Here is a 21058-nt window from a genome sequence, read left to right as displayed (position 1 = left end):
TGAATGAATGAATGAATTTATTTATTTCAAACAAAATAAAACTTAAAAACAGAAAACTGTGTCAATACGGGATGGCTACACAGACATGTCAGTGCCATAGTCTAAGTAAGCTTACAATGCTATTGAGGCTGGCCCAAAACACTGGGAGTGCTTTGGTTTTGTTGACACTAGAAGAAATTAACTGCAGGTTACAACAAGAAGGATGTCACCAATGTTGCATGAATCCTACATCAGAGGTGTGAAACATGCGTAGAAACGGCTGGCCCAAGGGTCAAATCTGGCCCACTGGATTACTTTGCACACCTAATACAGATGCACTTGTTAAGGCAACAGTGAGTAGCCTACTTCATGTGAAATGCTGCTTATGAAGTATTTAGTTTTGTATGTTTAGTAATGCAACAGAAACTCTTCCACCCTGACCAGAATACAGCTCTCTGAATTCAAATAAACACAAGAAGTTTGTACTCTAGAGAAAGGATCAGCACTCATAAACAATTAGTACTTACTGTGGTCATTTCTAAAGATATTAAACATCAATTGGCATGTTCAGTACAAAAGAATCTGTGTCAGATTTTTTATCCCTAAAGCAGTATTTGTGGAACCCTGTTTTTTAGGCACTGGCAAAACATTTGATTTGTAAATTGATGGTAAAGCAGGAGATAGCTTGACCTGCTTCCTTAGTAGCTCGAGATCATATTGGGGCTGTATGTGGCCCATGAACTAAAAGAAGTTTGCTGTCTTAAAGATGTAGAGCACATTGATCAAAGCCTACTATTTAAAGCGAGACTATGTAACTATCGGAAGAAGAAAAAAATGGACTCTTCCTCTTACACATACAAAAATAAAACTTAAAAACTCAATTCACTTTGCCATTTTTCTGTTACAACCTTACTTAGTCTGGTATGACCAGTAGCTTGCTGTGGCTTATGACAGCTAATGTTAGCAAACCTTAGATCAGTGGCTCCTAGCTGGGGGTCCCAACCTCCACTAGGGGACGCCAAAGCTTTACAGGGCGGTGTGAGGCCTTCTTCATTGTAAGGGGTCTAAGAAAACATCTTTATAAATGTATACAGTGGGCCTGTGTCTCAGGCTTTCATGCACTTGTGTAAGGAAAACTAAATGAAATTGTTATTTTCAAAGCGTAGATTATTATTCAAAATATAACCTTTAAAAAAAAAATCACAGGATAAGGGCAGGGTAAAGACCTCAGCACAAGCTACATTCACAGAGCCTTCACTCTCTCCTAAACAGCCTTGTCCAACATTATGAAATGACACAGCTAAAACAACCAAGGCGCTAATAAAACAATGGCAAAGCAGCAAGGAGAAGAAGACACTTAATTTAGCCAAAAAGAAGCCTATTAGGTGTGTATGATTTAAAAAAAAAAAAAAAAAAGAAGTAATACAGATAATTGATTGAAAAGTTGCTAAAAAAATCTCAGATGATCTCCTCAAAATTCATCCAAATCTCTTGTCTTTACACAAACTTCCTGCAACTGTTACATTTACTATGCGGGTTAATTGTACAGTTTAATAGCTGTTCTGTGCCGTTATTGTTATGCACGGAATATAATATGAAATATCCATACAATATGTCACTTAGTCAGGGGTCGTCACTTTACTTAATGATAGAAAAGGTGTTCCTTAAGGAAAAAGTTTGAGAACAACTGCTTAAGATGTTACATGTTATTATATAAGTTAACGTTATGACTACTTCTCTACTATCTCTGCTGTTATTATGTTACATTTCTGCATTCTACCATTATTTTGTAGTTGTAGCTTGTGGCCACAGTGAGTGATGTTCAAGTTACACAGTCTTGCTTTACCTTGGTCTCACTTTAACTAAGATTTTTGGATGGCTTATTATTATTGTTTTGTTATTTAAGGGCTCTTCTGTGCAAAATTAGGGTTATACATGTAGAACAGACAATAAGTGATCAAAATAAATATGTGTCGGGACAGCACAGCAGCTCAGTGGTTGGTCCTTTCACCATACTGGATGTGGGTTCAAACCTGACCTGGCAGCCCGGGGCTTTTCTTCATGGAGGTTTGCATCATTTCCTGTGTGTGGCTTTCCTGTGAGTGCACCAGTTCCCTTGCACAGTCTGAAGACCTGCAGTTAAGGGGAAATGTAAATTCTAAATTGTCTTAGGTGTGAGATAATATAAAAAGCGGAAACTCTCCAGCTATATATGGATTACCACATGCGATAATGCTTGTAAGCAGCATGTCAGGTGAAAAAACCCCAATGACCTCAGACAAGTGTTAAAGAGAATCAAAGCATGCTCTAGTACACACTTGCTGTAAAGGGGATGGGCCTGTTTCTGTATGGTTTCCAAATAGACTAAGCCACAATAGAGATAGATCATCAGATTACCAACCACAAAGACACTCTACATTACCACAGAGACACAAGACCACAAACAGATGCAAAGGAACTGCTAAGAGACACAAAACAATTACAAAAACCAGCAGAATAACCTCAAAATGATGACAAAGAGACAAAACAACCAAAAAACAAAAACAAAAAATACCTTAAAAACAACACAGAACCACAAACAGATGCATAATGACTTACGAAAGGCAAAACAGCCACAAAGTCTGTGTCTTGCTTCTGTATACGATAAGTGGTGGGGCCTTTTGCATTTCTGCACCCAACAGGGGCCCTTGTCTCATAATCTGCACATGAAGATAGGGTATAGTAAAATTATAATTATAATATATTGAAATATATGTAAATACAATTAAATCAATACATATTTTTAACCACAGTGTTACAGCAACAAATATTTAAGGAACTGTTTGTTACTAATTGGGGGTAGTGGGTGGTGCAAAAAGGGGCAGGTATGTCAAATATTTTTTAAGCACTGGGGAAGGCTTAGGGGTGGGGCACACAAATTTAAATGGTTGTATTTTGTAGAAACTGTAAAAACCAAAATCATTTTTGGATTTTCAAATCGGTGATGGTCTTTGGATACATCATGTGCAACAAACAACAAACAAACAATTTAATCAAAACTCTTAAAAACCAAAGGGTACAAAATCCAGCAATTAATTTATGTTGGAGGGAGGATGATACTTTTTCCCAAGTCACTTGGTGAGGCTCAAGGAAGGGTCAACACACACACACAAAAATAAAAAATAAATAAAAAATAAAAGGAAATCACACCCAGCCACCCTCCTCCCCTGATAAGTCCCCTGATAAGTAAATAACAGTCCCTAATGTAACGCCAAAGTGATGACTAACTTTGTTTTTAAAATATGAGATAGTAAATTAGCCCAGACTTTCGGTGACGCCTCCGGCAAGTCACGTTGTGTGGCCGTGTCTCGTGACGCTACCGAGGGGCGGGTTATCAACAACAGAGTCGGTCTGTGGGGCTAGCGTTACTGTGGGGCAGAGCTCGAGTGTTGTTTTGAATTTACGATAAGACCCCGACTGGAAGGGGGGCCAAGGCCTGTGGATAAGATGGCGAATGTAGGAGACGATGAAACTCGCTCCGCGCTCCCTTCGGCATCCCGTAACGGTCCGGTTGTCGGTTCGTCTGCGGGCACCGCGGGCCAGAACGCGGCTAGCGTTATGGTAACGTCAGGTCCGCGGATGGTGAGGATCGTCAAGTCGGAGTCCGGCTATGGTTTCAATGTTCGCGGTCAAGTTAGCGAAGGAGGACAGCTTCGGAGCATCAACGGGGAACTGTACGCTCCTCTTCAGCATGTCAGCGCTGTTTTGCCGGGAGGTGCGGCAGACCGAGCCGGGATAGCAAAGGGTGACAGGATCCTGGAGGTGTAAGTCAGCTTCTGTCCGTACAGTGTAGCCCGTTAGTTAGCAATAAGGCTAGCTACCCAGTTTAGCCCGTGTTGATCCAATTTGAAGCATGTGTTAACATTAGCTGTCTTAAAGGCATAATGCTACGTCACCTGTCTGTTTTGACAACAAAAGTAGTTAGCTCTCTACCTAGCCAACTAGTTATTTGTACACTTTGAGGGTTTACGTATACAACTAAACATTTGGCGATGTAGCTTCACCAAGCTAACGCTAGTGAGTTAACTAGAAAGCTAACCAGCTTACATAAGTTGGACTACAGGCTGTGCATGTTGATTAGCTTTAGCTCACGAGCGAGCCAGGTAGCTAACGTCTTGTTTAGCTAACTTAGCCCTTTGCGACGTGACTGCTTTAACGTGGCTGTAAAGACGTAAATTAAATGACAGTCTCGTTGACATTTATTGTCATACGCATAAAAGCAGAATTGTGTATTTTGACCCTGCTCGAAGACAGTGGACGGAAGTGTTGTCGCTAAAATTCTGCATCACACCGTGTGAGTGTGTGCACGTCTTGTTTAGTAGGCTGCTTGACAGTTTGTCCTCCACACCAGGCATGTTGTTTACATGGGACGGTTGTAGGTGCTGTCAATTGTGTCTGTTCATGTATGTAGCTTACTTGATTCGCTTTGATATACAGCACATGGGTGACGTTTGTCTTCAGGGCCTCTGTTTGTTTTATTCAGGAACACAATTTTCCCCCTAACATTAACCAAGAAATCCCTTTCTCACAGGCAGCCCTGGAGGCAAACTTCTCTTAGCAGCTGACAGTATACATGACTTGAGCCTGGGCTCTTTGAAGAAGTTGATTTTGTTTTGTCAAACACTTTCTGTTGTGCCAGGAAAAGTCAGGGGCATATTAGCTTTCTCTAGAGGCATATGTGTACAGTTTAAGAGTCATCTCCAGTTCATATTCGCAGACAGGTAGATTTGTAATAAAGCAAGTCTCAATAAGTATACTCCCATGGTTGTAAGCCTTGGCCTTAATACAGGGTAAATACTGGAAACTGTAAAATGATTCACATGTTCATAGCAAATAATTATGTACAGTCACTATAGTTATATATGTTTCTTAGAAATCCCTGTGTATGTGTGGCCAAGCATATGCTTCAACTTCAGGATACGAGCAGTGATAACAAGTTTGGTATTATTGTGACTTGACTATAGCTAAACTTAGAAAAAGGGAGAAGAGAAACTGTAAACAAGGAACACTGGTTTACTTCTGCTTGCTGAGGCATCAGAAAGGTTACACCCAACCTGTGTTTTCTCCATTTTAACTGCTAAGTCTCTCTCCAGTCATGTGACAGTACCAGCATGCATCATGTGACTTATTAACCAGCTTGACCATTTTGCAAAAACTCATAGGAATCATCTGGGTCAAGTATGTCATATGTCAGCATTTTACTTCATAGGTTTATGAACAAGGAAAGGGAACAATGCTGCTTCACTGGTGATAACCAGTTGACCTGTGGTATTTCTTGATTGACTGTTGACTGCTGTCTGAGCATAGTTTGTGCAGAACATCAGAGTTTTCCAAGAAAAAATTAACTTGCTGTGCTCTTGCATATGTTTTAGGGCAGCAATTGCGAGATGGGTGACCATTTTAGTGGGAATGGACATTTTTGCATTTCATTTTCACTGAAAATAATAGAAAATGATAATGATGTGTTTTTTGCTGGGGCTTGTACCAAACAAGAATATGATTTGTAAGCTGGGATGTCTCGGTAGCACCACAGTACTTCATTTATAATAGTATGTTTTGACACATCAGAAAATTGCAGTTCCTGAGGTTTGGATGTTGCACTTGACCATATTGTGACCATATAGAGACATGGCGTATATTGAACAGACCTATGCTTGCACTCTTGCTTGCTCCCTCCTTTCCTGTGTCTGTCCCGCTGTTTCTCATAGGAAGATTAGCAGAGACACCTGATGCTTGTGCCATCTGGCCTCAGCAAAGCCAAGAGGGGAGGTGTCTCACGGCACCAAAGGAAAGGGAGACATTAGAGCTGACCTGGTTACTCAGCACCAACATTGTGTTCATCAACGGAGGACAAAATGCGCTGGCCTTACCACACACCATAATAGGAAAAAGAACAGGATGCTTATTTGCAGCATTAGTAAAACATTATATAATTATGATGTGCAGATCTGAGACGAGTGTGGCATTATTGTTATATTTAGGGATGCAATACTGACCTTATTAAGTGGATCGATTAATGTTTGTAACAACAAATAGTGTCTTTATGAGAGTCATTATAAAAATGCATTGTTACACTATTCGTTGCATTCATTCAGTTAGAGCTGGCAGACAACTTTTAGTGGATGAGAGGAGGATGGTTGAATTAGATAAAGCCGTCAAAGAATACAGACGACAGTAACAGTAGACCACGTTGCCATCCATAGTTAAAATATTTTAATTTTGTTTGCCGTCCTCTGTGACTAAATTTTCAACAGGATGTTACGCGGCTCCCTCACACAAGAAGAAAACATGGCCGATCTGGACAATTACTGGTTATTACGAGATTTATTTTATTTAATATATTCTTCTATCTGCTTTGTAAACAATACGACATCCCCACTGCTACATACTGTCATGCATGTTTTACTTAAGCGTCCTGCCATTCATTCAGACTGTTTGCTTTTCCCATGCTGTCCAAAAGCTGTTTTCCATCTGCTGTAAACCGTCTGCATGATTCCATTTGACCGCAGCATCAGCCTTTAGTGCCGCAGCTATTTGTGGCCTCATGTTGACTACCTCACATAAAAGTAATTCCTTTACAGATTTTAACTGTGGGAGAGGTATTGAGATCAGTATCAGGAGAGAAATAATTGGATAGGTACATTCCTAATTATTAGTTTCACCAGAGATGCATTTTGAAATAATTTAATGACAGTCACAGTTTGTCTGTTGTATTTAGAGAGTTGAATCATCTGCATTTAAAACTCTTGGCTGACTTCCTTTCTCTCTTTCCCCCCCCATCTTCCTCCACCTTTCTCTGGCTTTCCCTCCAGTAATGGGGTGAGCGTGGAAGGTGCCACCCATAAGCAGGTGGTGGACCTGATCCGTGCAGGGGAGAAGGAGCTGGTTCTGGCTGTGCTGTCTGTTCCAGCTCAGGAGGCTGATGGATTGGAGGGAGGGGAAGATGTCCAACCCAACTATGACTACAGTGACAAGCAGGCAGTGCCCATTTCCATTCCAACATACAAACATGTAGAGCAGCACTCGGAGAGGTTTGTGGTGAGTACTAATCTGACACATCACCTCACTCTTTCCTTTCTTGTAGCTGCGCCTCAAAATGTCTTTTTTTTTTTTTTTTCCTATGGCGGTATTTTAAAACCTGTAATTCTTGATTGTACACTTTAAGTACATTAAAGTAATTGATACCAACCTGATGTATATGCTTGACAATTGAGAAACTCTGCAGTGCATTAAAAAATCCCTGCATCCAAGCTTTTCCTTTATGTTTATTTTTATTATTGTTATTTTTTCTGTCTTTATTTTATTTTTTTCCCTACTCTAATGCACTACGGTCTGTCCTGTCATCATCTCAATGACCATAGGTGTACAACGTGTACATGTCAGGTAGACAGCTGTGCTCAAAGCGCTACCGGGAGTTTGCCATCCTTCACCAGAACCTAAAGAGGGAGTTTTCCAACTTCAACTTCCCAAAGCTTCCCGGTAAATGGCCCTTCTCCCTGTCTGAACAGCAGCTGGATGCTCGGCGTAGAGGCCTGGAGGAGTATCTCGAGCGAGGTAGGCTGATATGGAAAGGTCACTGCTGTATAAAGCCAATTGTGTGTTGGTTTTCAATATGGGCAAAAACAAAAGGTTTTCCTGTTACCAGTCTGCATGTTGTTTTAAAGAATTACAGCTCCATTTTTAAAGGCCGACATTCAAGTATGACGAGCTATTTAGACCCATCAAAATCCGTAATAGCCATACAAATGAGAAAAAGAAATAATTTAATATGTACATGCCAAAAATTAAAAATCGTTGGGATAGAAAATAGTCCAAGCACTGGCTGTGATCAATTCTCCACCATGCACAGAAATATTGTAAATCCGAACACAGGTTGCAGACAAAGTGACATTTAGCTGTCCTTTGTTTATTTGATTAACTTTGACCTTCCCCTCTTTCTCTCTCTGCTTCTATTTGTCTCTAGTTTGCTCTGTGCGGGTGATTGGAGAGAGTGACATCATGCAGGAGTTTCTGTCTGAATCAGATGAGGTATGGATTTTGTTTATTATCTTTCTGATATGGACTGCACTGGATTTTGGATGTAGCCATTTCTGTGTAAATGTTTTGATTTTGAACTTGTTGTAGTTGTAGGTTTGGGTTTTTGGTTGCACAAGATGTACAACTTTTGTCTTGTAAGCCAGGGAATCTGCACAGCATCACAGTACTTTGTTTATTATACCATGCTTTCTAAAATTCAGTGTTTCATTTTTACTTTTCTAAAAGATTGTGTGGTTAGAGATTTGTGTATCTGATATCCCGTATCTGATTTTGAGCCTATCTAGAGGATTTCTAAACTGATAATGAAATTATGAATATAGCTATTCAACATCCTTTAGTTTTGGATGTAAAAAAAAGTAGGCTTTTTGCCATTAATATGCATCAGCAGATATGGCATTTGGGTTTAATTGCTTCAAAGTAGCTGTCTGTCCATGATGTACGCCAGCATGGAGTTTGGGAGAACCAAAACAATTAAACCATTAATTGAATTGCTTTTCTAGTGTTTTGAGGAATGACAGCATCAGGGGACAAACACAGTAACACTGACTTCATCCAGCTCGTAAAGAAACACAAAAAGGAGTATTACTGTCAGCCTTCTAACACACAGAAAGATATGTTTTAGTAATATCTTGTTTGTTTCTGTTATTTATAACCCAGAAGTAATTAGAAATAATTCAAAACACACATATGCACGCACAGTGAAACAACCAGGCACATACCTGTTTGTTAATCCACACGAGTTAATGCAGCTCCACAGCTGTTCTCATCATGTGTTGCTCCGCTGTGCAGAACTACAATGGAGTGACAGATGTAGAACTGCGGATAGCTCTGCCAGACAAGACCACCATCTCTGTCAGAGTCCGCAAGAACAGCACCACAGACCAGGTGTACCAGGTAAGAACACAAGGCATCCACAATTTCCCCCCGGGATCAATAAAGTGTGTCTGATTCTGATCTGCTGCAATGATGCCATCATACTCTTATGATGTAAATTTTATTGGACTATTGTTTTGACATCTCAGTCAGGCTTTGCATTCAGTTCTAAGTCAGAATTAGGACACTGAGGAATGCAAAATCAAATCATGTCTCCAGGCAAAAACTCCATAGGTGTGGAACGTATGAAGGGGAAGACACATTTTATGAAAGATACACTTATGTGGTGCAATAGAAATTCTCAAACAGTGTTTTTCTTACATAACTGACTCTGTATTGCTCTTCCTGTAGGCATTAGTGATGAAGGTTGGAATGGACAGTATTATGGCGAGCTACTTTGCCCTTTTTGAAGTCATCAACCACTCGTTTGGTGAGTACTGATGGTCATTAGTGTTTCACAGGGAAATCATGGAGCAGTTTCCCATGTTCCCATGTGTTTAATTTAAAAGCGCTCTGAATTATGTCTTCATCACGTGGCCACTCCTTTTTCTAAATAAAGCCCCGTATCATCGTCCCACTGGTGAGTATAGTTCATAGGGCCTAGGGATGTGCAGTCCTGGACAGCAAGGACAGGTAATTTAGCACAGACTAGAATTAATTATTTTCTAATGACTAAACAGACCCCCTTGTCTTCTCATCCCCCTCCACATCCCTGTCCTTCTCTCTGTTGTTTGTTGCAGTGCGGAAGCTGGCGCCTAATGAGTTTCCCCACAAGCTTTATGTGCAGAATTACACGTCGGCAGTGCCGGGGACTTGCTTGGCGCTCCGCAAATGGTTGTTCAGCTTCCAGGAGGAGGAGTTGCTGAGAGACAACCCGCTGGCACTGCACTATTGCTTTCACCAGGTAATAACAATAATTGAATCCCACTTGCCATGGGTTTAAGTGAACTCAGCACAAAATGTGGTCCTCTGGGTTTTTTTTTTTTTCTAACTTCAAGAGTTTATATACTCCTCCCTGAGCTGAAACTGTTGAAACATGTTGGAAGCTTCAGCATTTTTGGTCATGGATAATTTCTGCCATAATGGAAGAAATTGACTTAATTACTCTACTCTGTTACTCATAAGTACTGATACTAGTCTCAGAATCGTTCAGTTCCCCGTCTGGTTAATTATTCCTACAGTTAAAAAAAATCCCCTTTACACGGACAGTCAATGCATCTCTGTTATTTTATCCTTTTCAGGACATTAAACACAACATGATTATATAGTATCTCAAGACTGCCAAACTAAACACTAAACATGCTTTTACATTGAAACAAGCAAAATCTGGCTTAGTGGTTCCCAAGGCTCATACAGAAGTAGAGGTGTTTTCTTACTTTCCTCTTATTTTCTTGTGTTTGAAACGTTTGTGTGCGTGTACCCCCACAGCGCCCAGGTGAGTTGGGGACTTATCAAGCAGAGACACAGCACCAAAAAAATGCTGCACCTGTTATTTTGCCTCATTTACCCTCTATGTTCTACATTGAACAATGAATAAGTATTATCTTTTTTTTTTTTTTCAGTTTTCTAAAACTGTCATCTTTGTATTTAAGAAGCAACATTTTACCTAATAATAGCCTAACAGTGAAGCATATTTATAGACCAAATCTCAATGTTTGTTTTCAGTAACTTGCACGGAGAAAACTCCCGCGTCACATACATGAAATGGAACAGTGCTGAACAAACACTGCCTTAATTGGTCATTTTTTAGCCACCTATAAAAAGCACACCTAAAAAAAATCTGTCAGTTTAAGTGTAAACTATATTTTTAGAGTATTTTCACAGCTTTACCTTTCCACTAGACAGCTCCTGATAAATTAGAAGGATGCATTATGTAATTTGCAAAAATATAAACAAACAAAAAGTGTTGCTAATACTGCGTATTGCATCGTGAGCCAACTTAATCACTGCAGGAGGAATTCCCTCCACTGTGACAGCCCCACAGAGAACCATGATAATCTACAAGCTAGCAAAACTTTAACCACAATTTTGAAGTTTGAAGTGTGAACTGGAAAAATAATCCTCTAATGCAAATGCACTAAAAATAACCATAGCAGCAGCAGCAGCAGCAGCAGCAGCCTACAGGCTGTCCGCTGACCAATAAAGGTCACTCCCTGAAGCATTTTAGGCATGTTAGGTTCAGCAGTGACCCGTTACAACATTTTCCACCACTAAAGTCATCAAAACAATGAGCTGCATCTCGCTCTAAAGGTCTGTAAAGCTGAAGGGAGCTTCAGATTCCAATGATAATTCCATGCAGGTTCATCACAATGAGTAACCTGTCTCACAATGTCATTTGATACGTTGTTATCACAGTGATATGGATTGTAGCCACTTTAAAATGCGCACAAGAGGTTATTGTTGCCATTGGTTACTTGAGGCAGGTTATCTTCTTGCTAAATGTTTTTAATGGATAATCATTTTTGTGCAGTGACCTCAAATAATAAATGGTGTTGTATCTCTTCCTACCATCCCAACCCTCCATCCACCCCACCCCCTGTCTGTCCAGGCATTGGAAGATGTGAAGAAGGGATTCATAAAAACAGAGGACAAATCCTACCAGCTGCAGAAGCTGGCAGAGCAGCGCAAGATGGCCACGGTCAGTCCCACAGACCACTCTTTGTTCAGGGAGGGGATTGGGATGACTACACTTTTTGCTTGCTGACCAGAGCCATCACCAAAATGTTACCAAATAGAAATGGACAGAAAAGTCAGAAACCCTTTCACACCTCAGAAGGCAGCCCTCTGTGGCGTAAACAGAGATAAAGCCACCGAGTTAATATTGATGCTTGTTGAACATTAAATGGAAGTGGCATGTGTGAGTGAGAGGGCTTCTCTGTGTAAATTTAGACTACATTGACAGCTATGCAGCCACCCAGCACAACATTTCTAAGTGTAAGGCTGTGTCTGATATAAAAAATGTTTATGCAAACAAGAACATGTGCTTCATCGGGATCAAGGACTAAAAAGAACCAGGCGGAGTACCACAAGTATTTAGTTACCATGCACCCTTATTTGTATCTCAAAAAAGCCTTTATTTGTATGAAAGAGATGTAGGGATATTGCAATGTAGTGGAATATAAGTAGCGATTATTACTGATAGATATGCATCTTGCAACCAAAACAATTTTGTCCAGATTCTCAGTCAAAGTGAACATAACTGCAAACCTTATTCTGTTATAAGATGAAAAGTTACACTTGTAAGTTAACAGATTTATTTAGATTTCCATAATCTGGTTACTCACAGTGTTGGTGACTGATATGTGTGTTCTGTAATACTGTGTTAGTACCTGAGTTTGTTGCGAACATGCGAAGGCTACAATGAGGTGGTGTTCCCCCACTGCTCCTGTGACTCGAGGAGGAAGGGACATGTCATCACAGCTATCAGCATCCATCACTTCAAGCTGCACGCTTGTACCGAGGACGGCACACTGGAGGTGAGTGTTTGTCTTTCCTAGTTTTCAGTGGTTGCCAGTAAGCCACAGAATTGAATTTAAGGTTCGTTTTTTATTTATAAAGCTCTATATGGAGTTGGCCATAAATACATAAGTGCTTTTAAAACCCAGTGTCTTATTATCATTACATTATTATTACAATTTTAAATCTTGTAAGTTATTTTTGCTATTTTTTTTTACGCATGTGTCTTATTTTTTTATTCAGATTGTATCATTTTAACTAGACTTGCACCGATTAATCGGCAGTGTTCTCACACTGCATTGCCGCTTGAAACTGATGAGGCACGTGTCCGCGTGCCGAAGAATGTGCACCTTTTTTCTAGTTGTTGAAACGAGAATGTCCATAACACTGCACTTTGTAGATGTGAAGACCTGTGTGAATTTTTCATTATATTTGAGCAAAAAGGAATGGAAAATGTTTTTTAACCCGTGTCACTGTTTTTGTTTGTTTGTTTGAGATGATTATTGAAAAGTTGGTTGTATCTTGGTTAAAATGTTCTAATAAAGGAAAGATAGAAAATATTGCAATATCATGTGTGCTGCAAAGTGGTTGAAAAAAAATGAAATCGGAATTGGCCAAAATCGGAATCGGCCGTCCAAACACTCTGCAAATCTGAAATCGGGATCGGCCCAAAAAATTGTAATCGGTGCAAGTCTAATTTTACCTTCAAATTGTGTTGTTTTAACTTTGAATTCTTCTTTTGTACTGTGTTTTAACTTGTTTGTCCGGTACCTTGAACCTACCTTTGTGTACGAAGTGTGCTTTATAAAAGAATTGCCTTGTCTTGCCTACTTTGATTTTTAAAAAAGTGTAAAAATAAATAATTGTTAAGCTAAGCACTTTTATGCCTATGTATACACGGGGCTTACCTACTGTAAACTCTCTCCCTCAGAACCAGGTGATAGCTTTTGAGTGGGGGGAAATGCAGCGTTGGGACACTGATGAGGAGGGGATGGCTTTCTGCTTTGAATACGCCAGAGGAGAAAAGAAACCTCGCTGGGTCAAGATCTTCACTCCATATGTGAGTGTGCACACAACCACACGTCTGTTTGACTGCACTGTGCAGGTTCTCTATTGTGTTAATGTATTTATTCACTAATGTCTGTGGAATTAGCAGCTTTGGGGTGACAAATGTTGTGATATTTTTACTGGATAGATAAGATAGATAGATAGATATGATTTAAAGCTCGGGCAGGCAGTTTAATCTTGCCGTCACTTGGCAAAAAAGTTCATCATAAACTTCAAGCATGTTGTAATTCAAGTGGTCTGATAGAGCAGTAGCCTTCCGTACCTCCTCTTGGCTCTGTTTTCAGGCTTTAGAAAATCTAGTCCATGATGGGAGACTTGGCAATCACAGGTCATTTCAGAGAAAGCACCTGTCAGTCTTGTTATGCTGCTCATGAACTGCACTCAAACTGTCAAACTAGGCAGCACTGATCAAATATCAACCAAGATTCTGCTGCTGCATTGCCTATTTCTCACCTCAAGTGTTTTTAGAAACATATATTAGTGTACTGTTAAGCTGTGAAATGAGAAAGTGAATAAAGCACCATCCATGGGCCGGACCAACTTTGTCATCTTACAGCTAAACAGTACACTAAAATGTGTTTCTAAAAGCATTTGAGGTAAGAAATAGGCATTGCAGTATCTTGATTCATATTTGATCAGTGCTGCCTAGTCTGACAGTTAACGAGCAGTGATTGACATGATTGACAGCTGCGTTACAGAGATTCCTCAGCTCTGATTGGCTGGGATTCTTGCAAATGCCACCAGGAGCACAATGAGAAGACAGAGGAGGATTTCTGTTTTTTCCACAGAAGATCTGCCACATGTACAACTGTTAAGATAAAGTGACATCTATAAAAGGCTTTGTCATTTTTGCTAAAAAGAAGTTATGTACTGTAGCTTTGATAGTCATCCCAGTTTCCTTCACATGTAATAATATGAAGCAGTGGTAAAAAGCAAAAAGTTTGCACTGTAACTTGTGCTGTATTGGAGGGCTGAATATCAATTCTGTTTGCTTTTCTCCCAGTTTAACTACATGCATGAGTGCTTTGAGCGGGTCTTTTGTGAGCTGAAGTGGAGGAAACAGGTAAGGACAACTCCTTTCCTCTTTCATTGTGGGAAGTACACGACTCTGTGCCAAGTTCTAAATTCTAACCGTGGTTTATTTGTACATTTTTCTTTACAAATACAATAAGACCCCGTTTTCCTCAGGCTGTTGCTTACAATTATTGATCTCTTGTGTGTTGATTTCTGTGCTGTCAGGTGGAGGAAGAAACATCTGACAAAGACAACAAAAACTGCAGTAACAATGGTAAGCAGCGAGCTTTTTTAATTGTTTTTATCCTAACTACAAAGTGATAACATTGTCACAGCTGATTTAACAAAGCACCAACACTGAAGGGTAAGAGGTTAGATTTTATCTAGGGCACATTATGAAGAAATGTGTATTCAGATGAGGTCCTGAGTGGTGCTTTGAATGACAGCACCCATCAAGCACCATGAATTATGCAAAAAAATCTGACAAAAACTAAAAGGGCAAGGGCAGGGAGAGGATTTCAAGTATGCTGTCTTTTATTACAGGCAAAAATACACACTATGTGAACATTTCACTAGTTCATAAGTAACTTCAGTTCAGTGACATTAAATTACAACCGGCCCTAAAAGGGTGCTTTCAGATACGCTTGTGTTGTTTTATTATCTCTCTTGTGCAGCTTCTATTGCATTATAAGGAACTGAACAAAGTCGAGGGGAAAGTACAAAGCAGAGTAAAGGCTGCATTTTAAAGACAGTTTGCCAGAGCTTCACAGTGTATTTAAGTAAGAAGAGAGTAAATTCTCCTCTGGCGAGCACCGTAAGAAGACAAATACTTGTGTATGTGTGACACATTGACAAAGGTATTCAGAACAGACAAATGTATAGACATGTGACTCGCTATCGGGGCTATCTCCAAGAGAACCACACGTGAGAGGGAAGTCGAAACTATTTGTCCCATGTGAGGCAGCACAAGACAAGCTATACAAGTATTTGGACAAGCAGCTGCAAGGCATGAAGATAAGTGAGCAAGTTACAAGAACAGAGACAGATACTTTGTAGCTAAGGACTGAGAAGGCTGAGGACATCCAGATATTGAGCGAGGGCTTCAACATTTAGCACACACAGACTTATAATCACTCAGCACAGTGAAAGTTCAGCAAGGTTGGTGACGCTGTTGCTCAGACGCTGACTGACTGATCTGTGTTGTGTTGTGGCAGCATTTTCCTAAGTCACATGGCATGCAGGAAAGAAAAAGCCTGTCATTCAGAGTTGTTCCCTGAACCGTCTCTCTGTGTTCCAGAGTATCTGCCTCCTTTGGAGACACAGCAGAAGGGATGGCGCCACCTAGGGGGAGAGATTGCAACTTCCTAAAATCATATTTCATCCCTCGAACTAGAACTGGTCCACTCGCATCATCACAGCCACCCCAGAGAGCGCCCATCGACAAACACAGAACTGAGTGACAGACTGAGGCGATCCATGTCCCTGAAAACAAACGGGAAGTGACCGAATTGGGAAACTGGAATAGCCACACTTAACCGACCCCAGGGATGCACACAGCGAGAAGAGCAATGAAGGAAGATAAACAAAAGCCAACTCTCATGTCATTTACTAGATCTCCATAGCGTGTCTGTTGTTTTCCTCCATACATCTGCCCTGTGATGTGAGGCTGGACACAAGCAAATTCTCGCCACTGGTTGAGATGTGACACATACATTCAGTGTGTGACCGGTCAGGGTCAATGCAGCGCTGCCGCAAAGGGGGCTTCTCAATGAATCGCCACTTGATGAGGAGGCTGCAAAAGGGATAGGATTGTCCAACACTATCTGCTCGACCCCAACCCTTCAGCGTGGCCCTCGTCTGCTGAGCTGAGCTGAGCTGATAGAGATGAAATGGAAAGATATATAATAATGGGGTTTTCACTTCTTAACAGAAAGCAAAACCACACTTTATACTGATGATAGACATTAACACAAAATGCTGTTTTCTATCTGTAAGGTCAGAGGTATTCTGTCTTTGTCAGAAAACGTAGGCGACACAAATGTAACAACTGAAGATGGATATGTTCATAATTGTGTATGTTTAACAATCTTCTGATAAAATATAGATTAATATAAGAGCTGTAATAATTTGTTTCTTGATCTAACATGACAAAACACCAACTGAATTGCATTCGAGCTGCTCTAACCAAACTCAATTTTTCACCTTGTCCTCTGGTGTAACCCACACGACTTCAAAACGGCGTCTGTTGGCAGTGTGCCTATAATGTGTCTGTGTATTTATCCCCCTCACAAGTGTGTATTGTGGTGATTTAGGAAGGTGCATTCTCACCTTCAGCTCTGTGTGAGGATGATCTCTTGATCAAAAGGCTGATGGGCCAAATGTTTTCAAAATGGCATGTGCTCTGTGACAGATAGTGACTATAAAGACAGGACAAGTGTCGTCTGTCAAGCTGCAGCTTTTCGAACGGGCAGCAGAGGGCAGCAGAGTGTAAGACAGGTTTATTTGCAGGCTTTGAGCAGGAATAGAAATCTTCTCAGAGCTTCTTAAAGAGTGATCCCTCGGGCTCTGTAACTCACCCAAAAGTATCACTCCTCTGCAGTTTGTCCATTAACCACATCAGGAGGACAGATGGTGTGTGTATGTGTGTGTGTTGCACAGAGAGTAGATGGTGCGTAAAGTTGTGTGACTGCAACTGCAGCCGTCAGCATACATGGCAATGCAGGCAGCTGTCTGCCTCTTGCTCCGTCTAAACTGGTACAGTATTAGTTATGTGTGTACGCACATGACATATGATCACGTGACAGTTTTACATTTTACACAGGTTTTTTGTGTTTAGAGCACACAGATAATTGTTTTTTCTGTTTTCTCTTTGTTGATGCAAACAGTTTTGTCTCACTCTAAGTGTTTAGAAAGGTTTCCATGCTGACAGAAAATATTTCTGAATGGAGACAGTGTGCGTAAATGTATTGATTCCACCTGAATGCGACAGAGTGTTGCTTATCCCACTAATGGATAGTAATTTATCTCGGCTGATTCACGACTGACTCATTCTTGAGCTTCACTCGCTGTCTGGCAGTGACCAAAAACCTGAAACTGTGAGTGATGTTGGTGGGGTTTTTTGTTCACACTGACTTTCAGAGCACAAATTCAAGTCCCACTTGAGTTAAAAGATTTTTTTTTTTTACAGTACAAAATAGCTTTGGGGTCAATTAAATGTTTAATTCATGCCTAGGTTTAGTCATAATTTGCTTTCAGTCAGTTACCTTGGAGCATGCTCGTGTGTGTGTGTGTGTGTGTGTGTGTGTGTGTGTGTGTGTGTGTGTGTGTGTCCTCTATGTTTATCATTGACATTGCTGATAAGCTTTTAGGCTCTGATTGGATGTGTCTGATGAGCTGTCGGTGTGAGAGCCAGCAAATGAAGATGGGGCTTTGTATCGGTACGACAGCAGAGACGCCAGACAGATGGAGACAAATGGTAGGCGTCTCCTATTGTCTAACACTCACAGCCGCTCGAATGCTTTTTCAGTATCTCATACACACACACACACACGCACACATCCCTGTCTCCCTGCTACTCTGTCTCAGTTTAACAAAACTGTGTAACATTACAAAATATTTCATTTGTCATGCAGTTGTTATACAACAGCCTATAGCAATACATACCTGTGTTTTGCACACACATCAAAGGTAGCTGAATTGTGAGAGAAACTGCAATGTGCAGATTGCTGGATGGTCATTTTGACAGCCAGAGTAATAGCCAATTTAGAGATGGATGACATAAGAATTGGAGCTGTTCAACCATGATGATGTTTTTCTCTCTTTATAAGATGTAGAGGGAGAGGCAGATAGAGGTGGTGTGACTGTGTGTGTTGGCCTCTTCTGTCCTCCGCTCTTACTCTCTCCAGGTTGGTCTCCCATCATCACAGGGGGATGTGGTTGCCGTGGCAGCACCACGTTGGCTCAACACGCTCAGTGCAGCCTCTGTTCCTTTTATTCCTGTCAGCCAACTGACTCACTCCTCCCAATAATGTATTCAAAGCAGTGTTTTGGGGGTTTTTTTGTGTGTTTGATGTTTGTTCTCTGTCCCCGTGGCTCATGCTGCTGTGAATAGGCTTTTAGAAAGCTGCTGTTTTTCTATATCTGTGTTTTGGTTTGTCTCGTCTGTGCCAGGTGCCATCTTCCACTCGGTCACAGGCAGGTGCGCATACTGTCAGTTGTCGTCCGTTTCTGCCATCAGTTGAGATAAATGTCATTGTAACAGTGTTTAGGTGAAAGCAGAGGGATGACAGGAATGTTGAGAAGCACGTCTATCTATGGTCGGCCTGTGTTTGTTCGTCAGTGTACGCTGTGCTGTGGGGCACCTGTGTTTGTGTGTGTGATGCTGGCGACTTTGGCTTGTAAGTGAATGATTATTTACAGAAAGAGGATTAAATTTCACGGCGGACTGAACAGATAACAGAATGTTGGCTGGTGCCACAAACACGGTGGCAGTAGAATAAAACATGAACTTGTCCGTGTTTGGACTGCGCGTGAGGCTCAGAAAGTTTGTGTTCATCACAATCGCCCCTGAAGTGCTCATCTGAATGATGCTGTTGCTATAGTAACACATCAGTGTTTGGAAGCTAAATCAGCGCTGATTCAGGTCATTCAGTGGCAGGGGCAAGATCTTTTCTGGTCGTTCCAATTCTACAGCATTTCAGGCTCAGAGTCCAGTATTCAAAGTGGCATTTACGACACTGTTGGTTCATACAGAGCTGCTACGTTTGTCTCATCGTCAGCGTTTTTGTGTAGACTTGATGTTCGTCAGCCTCTGGAACACACACCCAGCACAGAGGGCACTAGCTGCTGGCTTTCCCATTTCAGCTGATGGTTCGTTCCTACCTTAACTAACATGAGGGGTGGATTTAAGTGCAGTTTTAAAAAAGTGTTAGCCTTTGTGTAATTAATTTCTGCTTTTCCATAGGCAGTGACATGAATTAACAGCCTAAGCCTTGTTTGTCTGTCTACAGCATAACCTGTAAATAGTTGTTTTAAAAAGAAAAGAGAATATCTCTTGGACAAAATGCACTCTTGTTTCTCCAACTCAAAACTTTTATTTATTTAAGCAGATATTATAAAGATTGGGGGAATGAAAGTGTACAATGCTAGAGACAGCGGTGATCATTGATTTTGTGCGTGGGGAACGGCTGTACGGAGGATTAGCTAACTACACAATTAAACAAGCTGTTAAAAAGAGAAGCAGTGTCTAAAAACATTAACACTTGATGCAGAACTAGGCTACAAAATGGAGCGTTTTATATCTTAAAAAAAAAAACAAAAACATGAAGGTTTACTAACCAATATAAGAAAAAGAAAAAAGGTTTGAAAATGTTGTGTAGAGTAATAAATTGTAACAATATTTTAAATAAAGTTATATATTGGGAACAAAAGCTGTCGGTCTGAGCTTATTTACTCTCTCCAGGACATAAAATGAAGAACATGGTTGCAGTAATGTGAATGAGCTTCCAGGAGTCTTTTACCAGCTGTTAAATGATAAAGCACTCAGGTTGTGGTTATCAATGTATGGATTCTCTTCCTCTTCCTATAAAGACATGAAGCGATAAAGCAACAGCAGTGCTCATCTGGGACCAGTTAACTCCCTGAAGGGAAAAAGACGAGAGCACTTGATAAGCCTTTAATGTCTTTAAATTTGGATTGGTCAAAAATGTGACAGCCACGCTGAACAAATTGCTTTTAATGAGTGTTTCCTTTGTGAGCTGCCAAGCAAGGTGAAGGCAGAGTCTCATTCATGCGTTTCATTCAGTCTTAACGTTTACTTTAGCTGCCTCGCGCTTCAAGAGATAAGCAATTTGTGCATGTGTGGGAAGCATTTATGCAAATGTGATTCATATTGAGTCGCTGGTGGTTAATGTTAAGTTCGGAGCTAAATTGTTTGTCACATAATGACTGAGTTAAGAGGCTGAAGCTGATTTGACAGCGATTTTTGTTTTTCCCCAACACTCATAACTGCAGTTTACAGCCTGCTGGAAGGGAAGTGACAAGGAGCAGATGTGACAGTTTGCGGGCAGGACGCAGTTCCTTTATTCCCATTTCTGTAGCTTAAAGGGACAGTTTACGACAAAATCGAAAATACACATTTTTCCCTCTTATCTGCAGTGTTATTTATCAGTCTAGACTATTTTGGTGTGAGTTGCCGAGTGTTGGAGATATTGGCCTTAGAGATGTCTGCCTTCTCTTGAATATCATAGAACCAGATGGTACTCGGCTTGTGGTGCTTACATTGCCAAAAAAACACTTGGAAAAACTCAGAAGCAATGTCTCTGTCCAGAAATCATGACCTGGTTACTCAAGATAATCCACAGACCTTGTTGTGAGCAGTTTCATGTAGGAACTATTTTCTTTCTAATGGACTGCATCTAATGCTAGCTCACCGAGTGCCACTGAGCTAGCTAACATTACAGCTCACATTACCATATTTTCAACATCTAATGACATTAGAATTTCACATTGTGTGGACGTCAACATTACAACCCACACATTTATTCATTTGTGGTGGCCAGCCTCAATTAAAACATCTGCCGCCAGGTTTTGA

General features: G+C 40.7%; 1 protein-coding gene across 1 annotated transcript; it reads left to right on the top strand.

Moving 5' to 3' along the window:
- Positions 1-3344: 3344 nt before the first annotated feature.
- On the top strand, positions 3345-19895 carry snx27a (sorting nexin 27a). The gene is made up of 13 exons (XM_049601939.1): positions 3345-3782; positions 6831-7056; positions 7380-7572; positions 7982-8046; positions 8845-8949; positions 9280-9358; positions 9669-9832; positions 11477-11566; positions 12255-12404; positions 13316-13444; positions 14456-14515; positions 14692-14740; positions 15764-19895. Exons 1-13 carry the CDS (start codon positions 3466-3468, stop codon positions 15832-15834), a joined length of 1698 nt encoding a protein of 565 aa, XP_049457896.1. The 5' UTR covers positions 3345-3465; the 3' UTR covers positions 15835-19895.
- Positions 19896-21058: the final 1163 nt, after the last annotated feature.

Source organism: Epinephelus fuscoguttatus, linkage group LG17 (genome assembly GCF_011397635.1).
Source record: "Epinephelus fuscoguttatus linkage group LG17, E.fuscoguttatus.final_Chr_v1".
Taxonomy (NCBI): Eukaryota; Metazoa; Chordata; class Actinopteri; order Perciformes; family Serranidae; genus Epinephelus; species Epinephelus fuscoguttatus.
The sequence above is the reverse complement of the archived record's forward strand: the minus strand, read 5'-3'. Positions and strand labels throughout refer to the sequence as shown.